The 17558-nt window shown below is 47.3% G+C and overlaps 2 protein-coding genes across 17 annotated transcripts in view; one reads left to right on the forward strand and one right to left on the reverse strand.

The window, feature by feature from the left end:
• The window catches only part of Mast2 (microtubule associated serine/threonine kinase 2), a 176464-nt gene extending 167680 nt beyond the window's left edge, over positions 1-8784 (forward strand). For 11 of the 13 annotated variants that reach the window (XM_052715918.1, XM_052715908.1, XM_052715914.1 and 8 more), the window contains 13 exons: positions 987-1119; positions 1799-1964; positions 2435-2536; positions 2701-2823; positions 2994-3103; positions 3587-3741; positions 3975-4249; positions 4346-4540; positions 5475-5701; positions 5887-6009; positions 6460-6596; positions 6708-6901; positions 7210-8784. In XM_052715918.1, coding sequence (XP_052571878.1) covers positions 987-1119; positions 1799-1964; positions 2435-2536; positions 2701-2823; positions 2994-3103; positions 3587-3741; positions 3975-4249; positions 4346-4540; positions 5475-5701; positions 5887-6009; positions 6460-6596; positions 6708-6901; positions 7210-8729 — 3460 coding nt within the window. In that variant the 3' untranslated portion in view covers positions 8730-8784. The remainder of the gene's footprint in view (positions 1-986; positions 1120-1798; positions 1965-2434; positions 2537-2700; positions 2824-2993; positions 3104-3586; positions 3742-3974; positions 4250-4345; positions 4541-5474; positions 5702-5886; positions 6010-6459; positions 6597-6707; positions 6902-7209) is intronic. The other 2 variants (XM_052715917.1, XM_052715909.1) reach the window with 1 other exon arrangement.
• A 3706-nt stretch (positions 8785-12490) lies between these two features.
• Positions 12491-17558, reverse strand: part of Pik3r3 (phosphoinositide-3-kinase regulatory subunit 3) — an 88412-nt gene continuing 83344 nt past the window's right edge. For all 4 annotated transcript variants that reach the window (XM_052715928.1, XM_052715929.1, XM_052715932.1 and 1 more), the window contains one exon: positions 12491-16156. In XM_052715928.1, the coding sequence (XP_052571888.1) occupies positions 15958-16156 (199 nt within the window). In that variant the 3' untranslated portion in view covers positions 12491-15957. The remainder of the gene's footprint in view (positions 16157-17558) is intronic.

Raw genomic sequence — 17558 nt, forward strand, 5'->3', positions numbered from 1 at the left:
AGTCAATGCTTGTTAACTGAATCAGTCTTTTTATTAAAGTTTTGAGTCTCAGATTCCTTCCTTCTGAAATGAAAACAGCACATTTGCTGTGCTGAGTATTCTAGAAACAGTCCCCCCGCCTTCTTCCTCCTTTGGTGCTGTGGATCAAAACCAAGGTCTCATTCATGATAGTGAGATACTCCTCCACTGGACTGCATCCTCAGTTCCAGAACAGTTTGGAGACACTTATCACAGAACTCAGGAGCTCACTGAACATGTTTCTTACTCATATGATGAACCAGGTAGGAAACCTGACTTCATTTGGAATAGTTTGAGTTTGTGGCCTGGACAGCTGACACCGATCCAATTAAAGAAATTGGAACCAAGCTGGGCGATAGTGGTACATGCCTTTAATCCCAGCACTCACGAGGCAGAGGCAGACGGATCTCTGTGAGTTCGAGGCCAGCCTGGTCTACAGGGCAAGTTCCAGGACAACCAGGGCTACACAGGGAAACCCTGTCTCGAAAAAATAAAGAAGTGGGGACCAGGGATAATAATTGGGGAATCACTAGAATAGAGGGTGGCAGGGTGAAGCTCTTACCATCAAGTAGAATGGCTCAGGCAAAGTATTTAAAGCAGTCTCTGGTTTCTAGTTTTTCCCAAATCAAGGGCATGGAAAAAGATTTCATCTGTTTTCCTTTTCCCTGAGATGGCTACTGTGAGTCCCTTGGCTTACAGCGGGGTTGTTAATGACTACAGCAGCTTCTTTGGGACGGCTGGTCTCAGCCTGGAGGAAGTCTCTCTGGCAGTACCTGTCCAGGTACAAGGGAACAACACAGAGATGGAGTTGCAAGGAGGGACGGGAAACGGTGCTCACAAGGCCAGGGCTGCTGGTTATAGCTGCCTAGCCCCATTTGTGTCCCTGGTGCCCTGCAGAGGCTAATACTAAACCAGTGCTAAGGGACAACTGGGACATAACTCCATGGTTTTTTTCTGTGGTCTCACAGCCTTCTGATTACATCCATGGGGCACATCAAACTCACTGACTTTGGACTTTCTAAAATTGGCCTCATGAGTTTGACAACCAACTTGTATGAGGGCCACATTGAAAAGGATGCTCGGGAGTTCCTAGACAAGCAGGTAAGAAGCATGGGGAAAACCTTGGGGGTTGAAATTCAGGCCTCAGAATAAGTTCTTGGAGTTACTTGCTTATAATCTGTGCCTGAGTATTACCATGGGTATTCCACGTTTTTGCCTTTAGTTTCAGGGAAGCATTGAAATAGATAGCACATTTGGAAAACAGGATGAGCCCTGAGAAAATGGCTATAAAATTTTCCCTGGGATTTGGATGAAATAGCTGTCTTCACTATTAATGCATCTTCATGTGAGATCAGCCTGAGGCACAGCTCTCCTGGGGTGCATTCTTGGAACACAGCTCCCCACTTCCACTGAATGCTGTGCCATTTTCTCAAGAGCAGCCCATTGATGTTTTCTGACTTGGTATTTCAGGTGTGATAGCCACAGATGATTGATTGGTAGGTTCTGTTCTGGGGGCAGGAACCAACTCTTAGGACCAGCTCCAAAAGAAAAAGTTTAGAGAGTAATGGTTTCAGGCTAGAATTAGAGGTTTTGATTAATTAGGAAATGCAGAAACCCTCCTGACCAAGAGCTTTAACTCTGGTTCCCTGGAATTGCTCTCAGTACTGTTTATTATTATGAGTTAAGGTAAGCTGCCTCTTTATTCAGAAGGAACATCCCCTACTGTCATGCCAGCAAGCTGTCTCAGGATACTGAGCCAGCCTGCCTTCTCTGTGCTCAGGTATGCGGGACCCCGGAATACATAGCACCTGAGGTGATCCTGCGTCAAGGCTATGGGAAGCCAGTGGACTGGTGGGCCATGGGCATAATCCTGTATGAGTTCCTGGTGGGTTGCGTCCCTTTCTTTGGAGACACTCCGGAGGAGCTCTTTGGGCAAGTGATCAGTGGTAGGTACTGTCACCCTGGATCAGTGTGGAGTCGGGTTATATGCATACAGCTGGGAGGATCTTGAGCTCTTTTTTCTGAAGTGTGTGTCCCTGGTAGGCATGTGTCTGTTTGAGTGTTGTGTCCTCCTGGGGCTTTCTCTGTGTTCATGTCATTCTTGTGTCATGGGTGTTCTGTGCTGTGCTTGTATCTGTGAGTGTGAGCTCTGAGTCTAGAGTAAAATGGCAAGTGAGCTGGAGCTTCAGGAGCAGGAAGTCACTGTTCAAAATGTGCACACCGGATCAAGGAGCAAGCTATGTTCTGGGAACTGTGAGATTCCCCTAGGAGAGGAGGAACCTCTAGGACTTTAGGAACTGGGGTTCCAGACAAGGCTTTGAGGAGCTCTAAGCCTGGCTTTTTCCCTTCCTGTTCTTTTTCTGCATTTCCCCACTCTATCCACAATTTTTCCTCTCTCTTACCCATAATACTTCAGATGAGATTGTGTGGCCTGAGGGTGATGATGCACTGCCCCCAGATGCTCAAGACCTCACTTCCAAACTGCTTCACCAGAACCCCCTAGAAAGACTGGGCACAAGTAAGTTGGGTTTTTCTCCTATTTCTCACCACTTGGAAAGGGTGCAGGGAGGCTGAGTCTGTGTACCCTAAGGTTCAGTGGAAAGCCCCTCTTGATCCTGAAACTCTGACTCGATTACTTGTACTCCATGCAGTTGATCTTGTCCCCGGCCCTCTCTGTCTCAGGTAGTGCCTGTGAAGTGAAGCAGCACCCGTTCTTCACGGGACTGGACTGGACAGGACTCCTTCGCCAAAAGGCTGAGTTTATACCTCAGCTGGAGTCAGAGGATGACACCAGCTACTTTGACAGTAAGACTTGCTGGGGGGGGGGGGGGGGGGGGGTAAAGTGAAGCATGAACCATATTTACCAGGAAATGCCTGTGCATCCCTTGGTCAGGAGCAACTGCTCAGGGCCCTACTGCCACCAGGATGGTGCCAACAAGGGTGCTGAAGTTAATTAAACTGTGTATTTGGTCTAGCCCGTTCAGAACGATACCACCATGTAGACTCTGAGGATGAAGAGGAAGTGAGTGAGGATGGCTGCCTTGAGATCCGCCAGTTTTCTTCCTGCTCTCCAAGGTTCAGCAAGGTGTGACTAAGGAAGCCCAGGCTGCTGGGGGATTGGGAGAAGAGAGCCTGTCGAGGGACATACCTAGGGCAGGCTTAAGGAATTTTGATAGAACCACTGCCAGAAAAACAGATCAGAGAGGCTGGGCGGTGGTGGTGCATGCCTTTAATCCCAGCACTCGGGAGGCAGAGGCAGGTGAATCTTTGTGAGTTCAAGGCCAACCTGGGCTACAGAGTGAGTTCCAGGACAGGTTCTAAAAACCCTGTCTCGGGGAAAAAAAAAAAAAAGAGCTCAGAGGACTAGGGTTACATAAAGCAGGAGCCCCTAGTCCCTGCCAGAATCAGGCCAGCAGAACAGTTTCTGCAAATGAGCAACTTGAATGGAGGAGGGTATAAAGCGGGGAGGGGTCCCCTCAAATCCCTTGCTGTCAGATCCCAAGGAGACCCTTTGTTCCTTGGAAGGTACAGCTGTCAGAGCCATCCCACGGGTCTCCTGTGCTTATAGGTTTACAGTAGCATGGAACGGCTTTCCCTGCTTGAGGAACGCCGGACACCACCCCCAACCAAGCGCAGCCTGAGTGAGGAGAAGGAAGATCGCTCAGATGGCTTGGCAGGGCTGAAGGGCAGAGACCGCAGCTGGGTGATTGGTTCTCCTGAGATGTAAGCACCCAGGGCTCACCAGGGTGGGTAGATAAGTCATGCCTCGGTTGTAAACATCAGAAGCTGGAGGGGTAGGTGTTGGTAGTTAAATGACATTTGCCAGGGAAGTCTGGCAAAATGTACGAAAAGGTCTGTGACTATAACTGTGCCCCTAAGGTAGTCTCAGCAGAGGCAGGAGAGGGAGGCAACCTGGGCTACTTTACCCTATAGTACCTAAGCCCTGTGTTTCTCAGATTACGGAAGCGGTTGTCTGTGTCTGAGTCGTCCCACACAGAGAGTGATTCAAGTCCTCCGATGACAGTGCGACACCGTTGTTCAGGCTTCCCAGATGTGCCTCGTTGCCCTGAGGAGACCAGTGGCACCCCTCGGAGGCAACAACAGGAGGGTATATGGGTCCTCACACCCCCATCTGGAGAGGGGTCATCTGGGCCTATCACTGAACAACCACTGGAGAGGCAGCTGAAGCTGAATGAGGAGCCTCCTGGCCAAAGCAGTGGGTCTTGTGCAGGTGTGGCCCAGAGGATGGTGAAAGGCATAGGCTGGAATATACCAGGGAGGGAGGCTTAGCTACATTGCAGGTCTCATTATTCACTTGGACCCACAGCCATGGAGACACGAGGCCATGGGACCCCGCAGCTGGCTGAGGAAGCTGCAGCCAAAGCCATCAGTGACCTAGCTGTGCGCAGGGCCCGTCACCGGCTGCTCTCTGGGGACTCTGTAGAGAAGCGCACCACTCGCCCTGTCAACAAAGTAATCAAGTCTGCTTCAGCTACAGCTCTTTCCCTCCTCATTCCTTCAGGTAAGGCCACCAGGGAACTAAGAGAAAACTCATAGGATGGACATTGGAAGCTGGAGGTCTGCATGAGTCTCTATGCAGCAGGTGTATGTGTGCGCAAGTAGGTGTCTGAGAGACTGACTGCCTCCTTACCATGCAAGTAGAGGTCTCCGAAGACCCGTGCTGATGTCTGTGATGTCCATGCATGTGCACCAGAGGGCAGGACTATAGTGGCAGAAGAGCTATAGGCTTTGGGACAAAAAGCTAATAATTCAAATCATCAATGCTGAAGGCTCTTGACCTTGAATTAAATATCTTGTCTGACACTCTTAAGCCCTAATTTCTTCATTTTTAAAATGTGGATATATGGGGTTGGAGAGATGGTTAAATTCCCAGCACCTACATAGCAGCTCACAACTGTCTGTAACTCCAGTTCCAGGGGATCCAACACCCTTACACAGATATACATGCAGGCAAACACCAATTCAGATAAAACAAAAATAAATCATTTTTTAAAATGTTAAGTGGAGCCACGGTGGCGCACGCCTTTAATCCCAGCACTCGGGAGGCAGAGCCAGGCGGATCTCTGTGAGTTCGAGGCCAGCCTGGTCTACAGAGTGAGTTCTAGGACAGACTCCAAATTTACACAGAGAAACCCTGTCTTGAAAAAAAAAAAAAAAATGTTAAGTGGATATAAATAATGAGCTCACAATATAACCGTGATGTTTAAATGCTTATGATGTGCCTACATGGTCCATTATACACACATAAGTGCTAGCTGCACCATTCACCTGCACTCCAACAAGAGCTCAAAAAGTTCTATCCAGGTAAGGATGCTTTGTGAATCAAGTCCTGCAGGGAAGATATTGCTTAGCCTTAACTCTGCCCATGACTTGGAGTGGCTGGGATCATGGCCAGATCAAGATCTGTGATCACTAAGTCTTGGTTTCTCCTCCAGAACACCACACCTGCTCACCATTGGCCAGCCCCATGTCCCCGCATTCCCAGTCATCTAATCCATCCTCCAGGGACTCTTCTCCAAGCAGGGACTTCTTGCCAGCTCTTGGCAGCTTGAGGCCTCCCATCATCATCCACCGAGCTGGCAAGAAGTATGGCTTCACCCTGAGGGCCATTCGTGTCTACATGGGTGACTCAGACGTCTACACTGTACACCACATGGTGTGGGTATGTCTGGCCAGGCAGAGCTGGTGTCCTCCAGCTTTGTTTCTCCCACCTTCCTGTTAGCAGAGCCTGTCTGCCCTTTCTTTGGTCACTGCCCACATTATTCACAGAAACCAAAGGGTGGTGGTCAAGGGGTCACAGCAGCTGAACCAAGGTCCAAATTAAAGACTCTTCTCTTCCTGGGGCAGCATGTGGAGGATGGCGGTCCAGCCAGTGAGGCAGGGCTTCGTCAGGGTGACCTCATCACCCATGTCAATGGTGAGCCTGTGCATGGGCTGGTCCATACAGAAGTGGTGGAGCTGGTCTTGAAGGTTAGTGCTGGAAATGTTGTCTGTGTGAGTATGGCCCTAGACTTGTGAGCCTTGACTAGCTGTAAGGGGAGCGGGGGTGTCGGGTACACATGCGTCTAGCATTAAGGGCAGATGTAGGGACATGGAGAATTTGAATGTGCAGTACAGGAGATTTTCTCCATATGTAAGTAGCCTTTGCTGGCCAAGGCCCGTTGACTCTTCTAAATGCAAGTGAGACTGATGAGCAGGACAGGAGGAGAGGTGCTGCTCTGTCTCACCATTCCTAAACCACTCTGGGGTGCCACTTGGAACCATTTTCTAACCTGTGAGAGCAAATAGCACTTGCTGAGCTGTACGTGCTGGTGTTGAAGAGTAATAGCTGGAGTTGTGGTGCAGCAGAGGTAAGGGCAAGACAGGAAAACAGCCACCACTCTTAGCCAGTGTCCTGCTGTTCTCTGCTTGGCTTCCCAGAGTGGAAACAAGGTATCAATTTCAACAACTCCCTTGGAGAATACATCTATCAAAGTGGGGCCAGCTCGGAAAGGCAGCTACAAAGCTAAGATGGCCCGAAGGAGCAAACGAAGCCGGGGCAAGGATGGGCAGGAAAGGTGAGACGGGTTTGGCCCAGAGGTCTACCCTGAGAACCTGGGTGCGCACATTTGTTGGGGCCTAGAGTATGCTGTGCCCTGTGCAAATCGGCCTTGCCCTTACCTCTACAGCAGAAAAAGAAGCTCCCTGTTCCGGAAGATCACCAAGCAAGCCTCCTTGCTGCACACCAGCCGCAGCCTTTCTTCCCTTAACCGCTCCTTGTCATCAGGAGAGAGTGGTCCGGGCTCTCCCACACACAGCCACAGCCTCTCTCCCCGATCTCCTCCTCAGGGCTACCGGGGAGCCCCTGATGCTGTGCACTCAGGTACAGGGGCCTCCCTGCAGATCAGAAACCACCCCTTGGGGAATAGGAAGGAACCTGGCCCTCTGCTTCCCATAGGCCCCACTCTAATAAATCTCTCTGAGCCCACCCTTGAAGATCCAGAAGTCTTGGGAAGAGTTGATGTCTTGGGGTGGGGGAGGGGGTAGATTAAGTGGACCAGTAGTATAAAGTAGACAGTTCCAGGGCATTCTAGGTCTAAGTTCTGCCTTGCCACTAAGTCACTTCTAACAACTAACACTGATGTGCTGTTTTCTGTTTGTCTTTCCATCCATCCATGCGTCTATCCAAAGTGGGAGGGAATTCATCGCAGAGCAGCTCTCCCAGCTCCAGTGTGCCCAGTTCCCCTGCTGGCTCTGGACATACACGGCCCAGCTCCCTCCATGGTCTGGCACCCAAGCTCCAACGCCAGTACCGCTCTCCACGGCGCAAGTCAGCGGGCAGCATCCCACTGTCCCCATTGGCCCACACCCCTTCTCCACCAGCAGCAGCAGCTTCGCCTCAGCGTTCCCCATCGCCTTTGTCTGGACACGGAGCCCAGACTTTTCCTACCAAACTTCACTTGTCTCCTCCACTAGGTAGGCAGCTCTCACGACCCAAGAGTGCAGAGCCACCCCGCTCTCCACTGCTTAAAAGGGTGCAGTCTGCTGAGAAGCTGGCAGCTGCACTGGCAGCTTCTGAGAAGAAGTTAGCCCCTTCCCGCAAGCATAGTCTTGACCTGCCCCATGGTGAGCTGAAGAAGGAGCTGCCACCCAGGGAAGCCAGCCCTCTGGAGGTAGTTGGAACCAGAAGTGTGCTATCTGGGAAAGGGCCACTTCCAGGAAAAGGGGTGCTGCAGCCTGCTCCTTCACGGGCCCTTGGGACCCTCCGGCAGGATCGAGCTGAACGCCGAGAGTCACTGCAAAAACAAGAAGCTATCCGGGAAGTAGACTCCTCAGAAGATGACACTGATGAGGAGCCTGAGAACAGCCAGGCCACACAAGAGCCAAGACTGGTCCCCCAACCAGAAGCAGGCAAGAATCTACCCCCTAAAGGTTCAGGAGAGGATAGGAATGAGGACGCTCTCTTACACAGGGATCTAAAGAACCAGGCTCCTGTACTCTCGAGCCTATTGACAGGGGACACACTAGGTTCCCCCCGAATAGAAGTTCCCGGGCTCTCCCAGAGGAGGCTCTGGAGGCCACAAGCCTTTGAGGAAACTACCAGTTCCTTGGAAGCCCCCAGCCTGAATAGGTCTGGGCCCACCAGCCCCACCCCCTCTGAAGGCTGCTGGAAGGCCCAGCACCTCCACACACAGGCACTAGCAGCACTTTGTCCCAGATCTTCAGAACTTACCCCTACCAGTTGCTCTGCCACCTCCACCTCTGGAAAGCCAGGTACATGGTCCTGGAAATTCCTTATTGAAGGTCCAGACAGGGCATCCCTAAACAAGAAGATAACAAGGACAGGAGAACCAGCTAACTCCCAAGATTTGGAAGCCACAGCTCCAACTCTTCCTAAGAACCTGTCTCCTGAGCAGGAGAAGCCACAGTCACCTAGTGTCCCTGGGCTGACCTATCCACTTCATGAGGTCCCCAGCCAAAACTGGCTATGGGAGTCTGAATGTGAACAAATGGAGAAAGAGGAGCCAGTCCTGAGCATCATGGAAGTTCCTGATGCCTCAGGCGACAGGAGGCAGGACATTCCATGCAGAGCCTACCCCCTCAGCCCAGAAACTGGGCCCAACCTGCTCTGGAGAAACCAAGAACCTAGGGGCCAGCAAAAACATCCAGACTTGGCCCTGGCATCAGATGAGCTTCTAAAGCAAACGTAGCAGTTGGGCTTGCTTTCCTTGCACTCACCTGTGTAATACACCCTCCTGGAAACCATCTCGGCCTGGGTTTGCTTCTTTCTGTTGGTCCTGATCCACAGGACTCTAGGTTTGGGGCCTCTTGCTACTGGGATTATAATGACTAAGTTCTTACTTGCAGGGAGAGAACCCAATCCAGCTTCATTTCTCAGATCATGAAATATCTGAGCTCAGACATAAATGGGTGCTGGATAGTAAGTTTTTCTGAGAGTAGGGAGTGGCTCAATAAAGAATGGCCAGAATGTAGTATACACAATATACCTGCTATGTTCCAGGAACCCAAGAGAACTCAGTGGAACAAGGTTTGATAGTTTAAAGACAGACTGTGGTTTACCATCTTTCTGTATGGCCGTCAGTGTACACAAGGAACAAAGCAGCGGCCAGCCCTGAGATTCTGTAGGTAATAGAGCACTAAATGAGGACTTGTGTCCTCTAACATTCCCGATCTCTTGATAAGGAAGTGAGCTTTTCTGCCCTGGGCAATACAGTTTGGGCAGAGCTGGGATTAGCACTCAGGTCTCTGACTCTAGAACCTGTATTTATCTTCTAACTTTGTGTCTTCACCAGTAAACAAGAAAAAGTTTAAGGAAGTGATGAGTTTGACTTTGGATGTATTCACTTTGAGGTATATATGGGGTATCCAGAAGATAATAAAATAGATGGAAATGAGAGCTACATTTTATCAACAGTGACACCCCTGGGCACAGCAACATGAAGGGGGTTGGAAGGTAAAGCTCAGTGGTCGAATTGTCTGGTGTGAAAACAGTCCAGAGTCCAGTCAGTAACACACAAGATCCAAGAGAGGAAAGAGCTTCAGAACAGGAGGTATAGTGGCAGTGCTGAGACAACAGAGGTGAGAGCCATTGCCTGTTTAGTGACAGACCACTCCGGCTGTGGGCTGGGACTTCTGCTAGTAAATATTGCAGCCAGTAAGTAACCCTTAATGATTAGAACTGTACTTGTGGGTAGTGTTGGGGAGGGGGCAGGGAAGAAACAGGGGGAAATGCATGGTACCCAAGGGTAGGTAAGAGGAACCAGGCTTGGTGTGTCGAGGCCAGAAGAGTTACAAAATTCCTGAACTGATGGTTAAGCTACCTGCCCCTGCCCCATGATCTAATGCCTTCCTCTGAAGAGACTTGGAGACCAAAGTCAGTACTTCAGCCCACTGCAGCTTGCAGCTTTTTCATTCTGCATGGGGAAGACGAATCGTGACTACCCAAAATTAGATTGACAATGACAGGTTCCTATACAACATGAACTGAAGTCTTTCTACATAAAAGCTATCATGCTAGCAGCTAGAGTTACATGTGGTTTACTTCTGTTAAGTACACCAGGTGCTGTGATTAGAGTTATAGTAGTATCACAGGACAGGGAACCAGGCTTGATGTGTCAAGGCTGGAAGACTTGGTGGCTCCAAGAGATATCTGGGCCATATGGGATGCCTTCCCTATTCACTTCTGATAGTTCTGTAACTCCCGTTATGTATTAGCTGCAGAGGCTGGGCTAGTGCACTGGGTACTGAAAACAGGTCACGGGCTATAGCCTGGAAGATCACAAGATAGCTGAAGAGGTGGTGATTGTCTCATGTCAGGATCTTGTCAGAAGCACCATAGCACAGATGAGGGGGGTAGATGGGAGGAAGGAAGCACTTGCAGTTTTCTGGAAACAGTCCTAGAAGGTTGGAAGTGAATGGGAGGACGCATAGCCACCAAGCATCTTGTGATGTAAAAACAAAGGCATCAACTCAAGTACAGTAGTACTCCCTTTTAGAACACTACTGTGTGTGAGGAGTTTCTCAAAGGCAACTTCAGAAGTAGTATCATGTTTGTTCTAGTCTCTGGCTGTAGTCTAGACAGGTTGCAGTGGTTCACATGAGCCAGGGACTAGTGCACAAACCTGTCAACACCAAGGAACTCTCACAAGATATTATGATAATTAAACCTACGTAAGATAAGGATCGCCCAGAGAACATACAGAATGAAATAAGAAAGGAAACCCAAAAGACTCACAACACTGAGTAGACACAACCAGTACAAAAGAAAATTAAAATAGGGAATGAGATCTTTAATCAGAACCTAGACCCACCAGGCATGGTGGTACATACTGTTAATCCTGGCGGCAGTTGGGTGGCAGAAGCAGGAGGATCACTGGAGTTCCAGGCCAGCCTGGTCTACATAGCTCCAGGATAGCCAGAGCTACACAGACCCTAACAATAACAAACCCCACCATGGCAGCAGGCAGAGCTGAGAGCTCACATCTTAAACTTCAAGCAGAAGGCAAAGAGAAGGAATACCAGGTATGGCAGGAGTCTTGAAACCTCAAAGCCCACACCTTCTTGTCCTTCCAAAACAGTTCCATCAACTGGAGACCTGGTATTCAGACATGAGCCTATGGGGGCCATTCTCATTCAGACCACCACACCCTGCATTCCATGCTACATTCAATCTTACAATGGAGATCTGGGCAAGAGAAATGTATTGGTCTAGATATGGTAGGTAAATTTGCTGATGGAGGCAAAATTTAGATAAAGAGTCCTAAGGTGAGGACACTAGAAAAGCTCTCTAGCTGAAACATGACAGAAAAAAACTAGGTGAATGGCTTATAGTGGAGTGGATGAGTTTTCATGAGGAAAACAAATGGTTAACACTTCAAAGGGCACAGTTTTGAGTAGTAATAACCTATAGGGAAATTTCGGGTGAGGAAATAAGACATTGAGGTCACTTGCTGTGAAGAAAAATGATAAGGGAAAGGTATGAATAGAATTTCAGAGTAGCATGAGGACACTCATTTTTGTTTTGTAAAATTAGTTTACATGTATGGGTGTGTTTCTTGCTTGTATATCTATGCACCACATGCATGCAGTATTGTAGAAGCCAGAGAGGGTGTCAGATCCTCTGGAACTGGAATTGCAGATGTTTGTGAGCTGCTGTGTGGGTGCTGGGAACTGAACTTGGGTCCTCTGGAAGAGCAACCATCTCTCCAGTGCTATGTACCCAGCCGTTTTAAGTATAAAATAGGGATGATCCCTCTTAGAAAAACTGAGTAAAAAGATTCCAGAGGTGAGAGGAAATAAAATCCAAAATAGATATGAAGAATAGCATTGTTTGGAGGGCTACCTATTGTAACTGAACAGAAAGGAGGGGAATGATGTGGTTATAGGCAGGTTTGTAGGTCTGGGGTGGGGCAATAAGGGAACTGATGATATTCAACCTTGTATTTTCTCTGCTGTCCAAATGCCCATGAAACACTATGTCCTAGTGCAGATTTCCAAAGAGGGGTGGGAAGGAGGTAATTTTGACTATCTTGGGATTAAACATGCCTTGTACTTAGGACACAGCAGGGGAGAAATGAACAAAAGATATAGACGTTCCCTGGCCAAGGCATGTGGATCAAGTGCCTTAGAGACGGACACGAGGACAAGTCCATTTCTCCTACCCCAGAGTAGAATGAGAAAAAAGCTTATTTCTGGGCATGAGAACCAATAAAATGCACTTATTAGGAATGGGTGTTAAGGGGAGGAAATGGCTCTCAGGTTTAACATTTTCAGTTAGTATTGAGTTTGTTTGTGTCTTGTTTAGATAGGATTTGTTAAGTGTTGATTCCCTCTCACAGGAGGGAGAACCTCTAGTGGTCTCAGTTCAGCCTCCAAGACTGCAGGACCACTTGCTGTCCTCCCTACCCTGCCCCAAGCCCACCGCCCTCCATGCCAAGAAGACAGAAAGGTGTTTCATTGCAATATTTTTATTGCATCTGGAGCAAGTCAGCCAGACCATCCCAGTCTTGGAGAAGGTACAAAACAAAACAAAAAAAAACAACAGTGTTCTCACTTCACCTTGCCCCCCACCCCTTCCCCACAACTGCACAGCAATGTCCGAACACATTTGGTGACAATAACCATTTGCAAACGTGGTCTAGGAACTACATTATGAATTGTCCCAACACAAGACACAATTGGCTTCCTTCTGAGTCAGGTACTTTTACATAAACTACATGAATTTTTTTATTACATCAAAGACAACAGAATAGATTTTTCACAAGAAACAACAGGGTACCAAAGTTACATGCGAGGATTTGTAAAGAAACAAGGCTGGTTGTCACAAATGACTAGAGCTAAGTCAAAACTGAGCAGTTGGCAGCAAAGGGCCAAGCACAGACCCTCTGGGTTATGATGCCATGGAAATCTCAGAGATCTATTCTGGGGTCCTAAATGGCAACAGAGATCATCCTAGAAACCAGAAATTGCTCAGATACAATTTTTTTTTAGCTCAGGAGAATGCTTGGAGCTGGTACCTTGCAGCAAGATGAGAAACACGGTAGACGCCACAGTGGCTCAAGGAGTCTGAAGTAAATGTTGAGATCCTATGTCTTAGGGAGGAGTGGAGCATAGAATGTCTTTATCTGTGGATGGAGCTGTGACAAGAACATAGGCAATCTACCTATGCTTGAACAATGCCAGGTATAAACAGCATTGTTTAGTTATAAAAGACAAGTGTAGCTAGCCAACCAAAAGCTGCTTTAATGTTGGGGGCTGGCTGATCTGCCCCTCTGGTTAGTTAATCTGTCTCTTTACCTTTTGCTTCAGTCAAACTGCAGTTAAGATGCCAAAAGAGATAATACAGTCCCAGGGCCCAGATGATGGGATAGAACAAGCTAGACTTAGAAGACCGAGACCTGCTTCTGAGCCATGGAGCAATAGCAGCATGCTGACTCCCCCAGACACCAGGCAGCTGTTAGGAGACTAGTACTTACGCCTTTTCCACAGATCAGGACCAAGTAAATCCTGTGGCAACTGGTCAGAGAAAGATACCTTCCAATTTACTAAATGATCCCTGGTCTTAGATCCCACAAAGCGGATCACTTAAAGGGAAGGAATATAGGACTGAACAACAGCCTTTCTCCCAGTTCAGCCCAAGTGTAGATGCTAAGATGCTGCTTTCTGTCTCCTGCATATCCTGCGTGTCTGCCCTACAAAGTAATGACATTATTCAGTACTACAGTTGTATATTATATTCCATTTTGACTTAACTTGGAAGGGGGGGAGCATCCAGAGTGCCAGGCGGTGGTAGCACATGCCTTTAATCCCAGCACTCGGGAAGCAGAGCCAGGCGGACCTCTGTGAGTTTGAGGCCAGCCTGGTCTACAGAGAGAGAGATCCAGGACAGGCACCAAAGCTACACAGAGAAACCCTGTCTTGAAAAGCCAAAACACAAAACAAAACAAAAAAAGCATCCAGGGCCTACTAGAACTTTGGTGCCAGATAGGAGATTGCACCCAATCTTGAGCATGTAACTGCTTCAGCAAATTCCATCAGGTACAAAGTCACATAGGTATGCCAATCTGGCATTACCTGGTAAACTGAGCAAGATTTCGAGCTGGCAATCTTGAAAAGGCAGAGCCTTGAATAGTGGCTGAGGGAGGTCAATTTTCTCTCATTCCATACTGGAGCATGAACAAGGAAAAGTCAACAGCAATGACATGCCCCTTCCTATCCTTACTGTGACAAACACTTTTCCAAAAATTTTGATCTCTCTACTGTAATTCATTCTAGACAACGTCACTGAAGTAAATGCTCAGGGAAAGTTATGTTCGCCTTTATTTTGGCTCTCAAATTTGATCTTATGAGCCAAGACCCAGGTATGGGCTGCTCATCTTGTTCAACTAGAATGCCTGCCTGCATGTCACTAGGCTCAAGTAGCTGAGTCACACTGTGCCTGTTAGGGCTCCAGGACTGGCTCTGAAGCAGCTGGACTCTTTGTTAAATGAGTGTGAAGCCAGGAATAGATGCCTGCCCTCTACCTAATGAACTTCACTCAGCTGGAAAGCCTAAACCACATGGAGCAGAAGATTCCTGGCCTAAAATCACAGCCACTGAAGCATGAGGAGAGGCTTTGCACACTGCCTTAATGGCAGGCTCACAAAAAAGGCAAATAGGAAAGCTTGTAGATTCTTTTTCCCCAGATAGTCTAAACTCAACACTCTATACCCTCTCTTGGCAAAAGCTTCAACCACATTATGGAAGAACATGTAATGTGATGGGCCTTTCACCCTGGACACAAGAGCCCATGTGCATGTGATTTACTGACGTCTCTGACCACTGAGTTCTTTACCTATGGCTCCCTAAACCCTATCCAGAAAAGGAAGGGGAGATGAAGGCAAATTAATTCTTGTACAGTTTTGGCAAGGCTTTTTACACTTGGAGAAGCACACAACAATGATGTTCTCTATCATTATTTGGTATATCAAGCCACCTAAAAGCACTGGATTGCACCTTTTCTTTACTCATAAAACTAAGTTACAAAGGTTTCAAACATCATTCTTTAGGCTAAGGAAACACCACACAAGCACCAACTTAAACATGACTCAAAGCTCACTATCCCCACAAAACAATTCTATTCTTCATCTCAGAAACAAGGCCAGGGAAAAAGGAAACACACTGACCAATTTTAGTGTTTGTTAAAACTCAAGCTTCTAGTTTTCTTACTTTCAAGTTTTGGTACAGAAGTGTACATTCAGCTAGTAAGTGTCACCTTCTCCCCTTAGACCTTGTCTGGCAATGTTGCTTTGCTGGTTCACGAACGTAGTGCGTTAGAGGGAGGAGATGGTAAGACGCTGAAGCCTAAATTATGGTTGTAAAATTGAAATAACATCGACTGAAGGGGTCTTTTGCCTCCTTGGTTTAGATTCTGTAAATGAAATCCCATACCTCCCTATTTCCTTTGGTTGCCTTTTTTCCCCCCAAACCAAACCCCATCTTACCACAGAACCAAAGTTAGCTTCTTACTGTGGGGAGAGACTATCAAAGCCAAACAACTCCAACAGAACCATGACCTGCTGCATCCTCAGAGTGGAAGACAAGAGGACATGGACTCTTCAGAGGCTTCCAAATAAACCCCCACTCCCACCTACAACAAGTCTAACTGTTCTGTTCAAGGTGCCTGACAACAAAGCAAACCCCCCATGAAACCAGTATCTGCTTCCAGCTTCAACAGTGCAGCAGCACAGCTGACTCCAGAGACCCTGGGCCCCTCATTTATCCCTAAATCCGGGCCAGCTACTGCTCGGCCTCTCCATTTCACATTCACAGAATCACTTGTGCAAAACAAGCAGTCTACGTAGAAAGAATGCCCTCATCGTAGTCTAATTAAAACCATAGGAAAAAAATGCTGGAGAGCCATGTCTTTTCCCACTCTGCTTATCTGCAGAGCGAGGGCATCTGTGCATGGACAGGGTAGGCGAGCCTGACGTTGAGGGAGTCATTGTGCTGAACCAGGGATGTCTGCTGGTAATGGAGCACTAGCTCCTTCAGCGAGCTGTACAGGTTGTAGGGTTCTGCGAAGCCGTATCCTCGAGCGGTGCTGTAGATCACACAGTGCTTCACTTCCCCATCCGCACTGCAACGACACCATGGGAAAATGCTAATAAGGCAGGTCCCAGTAGACAGGAAGTCCAGAGCAACCGTTAGACAAAGGATCCCATGCCTAAGTATCCTGTCAGACAGACATAACTGTGCCTCTTAAAGACTTGACTTCAGATACTTCAAACAAACATAAATGTAGACCTACTCTCTCAGCCCACACTTCCTGTCATTCCACACATATGTCTATCCTTTAATTCCTCCTTGGCTTACAATCATGAGTTCTGAAATCAAGGAAGGTGGTAGTGCTACAACTTCCTTTCTGAAGACTGAGTTATTTTGGATCTCTCTGCATTTCATAGAAAGTTCAGAAAAATCTTATTTCTGCAAATATTCAGCTAGAACTTTGAATTTTCTTAGGATTGTGCTAACTTTGTAGATTAATTTTTGAATTACTAATATTTCAAATATTTTTTGAGGAAAGAAAATCAAGTTTATTTTGTTTCAGGGAGCTGAGTAAGTGTAACAGAACAGGAAAACTGCCTCTAGATGAGTGTTTCTCAACCTGATTTTTGAAGTACTAGTATTTGAAATATTTTTTGAGGAAAGAAAATCAAGTTTATTTTGTTTCAAGGAGCTGGGTAAGTGTAACAGAACAGGAAAACTGCCTCTAGATGAGTGTTTCTCAACCTGTGAGTCACAACCCTTTTTTACAGGGGTCGCCTGAGACCCTTAGAAAACACAGATATTTACACTATGATTCATAACAGTAGCAAAATTACAGTTATGAAGTAGCAATGAAATAATTTTATGGTTGGAGGTTGCCACAACATGAGGAACTGTATTAAAGGTCACAGCTTTGGACTGGAGAGATGGCTCAGAGGTTAAGAGCACTGACTGCTCTTCCAGAGGTCCTGAGTTCAATTCCCAGCAACCACATGGTGGCTCACAACCATCTATAATGAGATCTGGTGCCCTCTTCTGACCTGCAGACATACATGCAGGAAGAACACTGTATACATAATAAATAAATCTTTAAAAAAAAAAAAAGAAGGTCACAGCTTTAAGAAGGTTGAGAACCACTTACTAGATATTAACATACAGATGTCTTCACTGACTAAACTCTTAACTTCATTCAACCACACTTCTCAGACATCTTGTGCAAATCTGTTTAATTCCTTGGCATTTCATAATTTTAAATGGCATGTCACCTCATTTTTGGATTATTCATTACTAGTACACAGAAATATACTTTTGTATGAACTGGGCATGGTGGCACCCATCACCTGGGAAGTAGAGGCCTGATTATCAGAAGTTCAGGGTCATAATCAGATACACAACAGTAGGGCCTGCCTGGGGTACATGAGACCCTATCCAAAAATAAATACATAGATAAATGAATATATGTACATGTATATGTGTGTGTGTGGAGAGAGAGA

The sequence above is a fragment of the Peromyscus californicus genome, unplaced genomic scaffold (assembly GCF_007827085.1).
Source record: "Peromyscus californicus insignis strain IS unplaced genomic scaffold, ASM782708v3 Scaffold_5__1_contigs__length_169319896, whole genome shotgun sequence".
Lineage (NCBI taxonomy): Eukaryota > Metazoa > Chordata > Mammalia > Rodentia > Cricetidae > Peromyscus > Peromyscus californicus.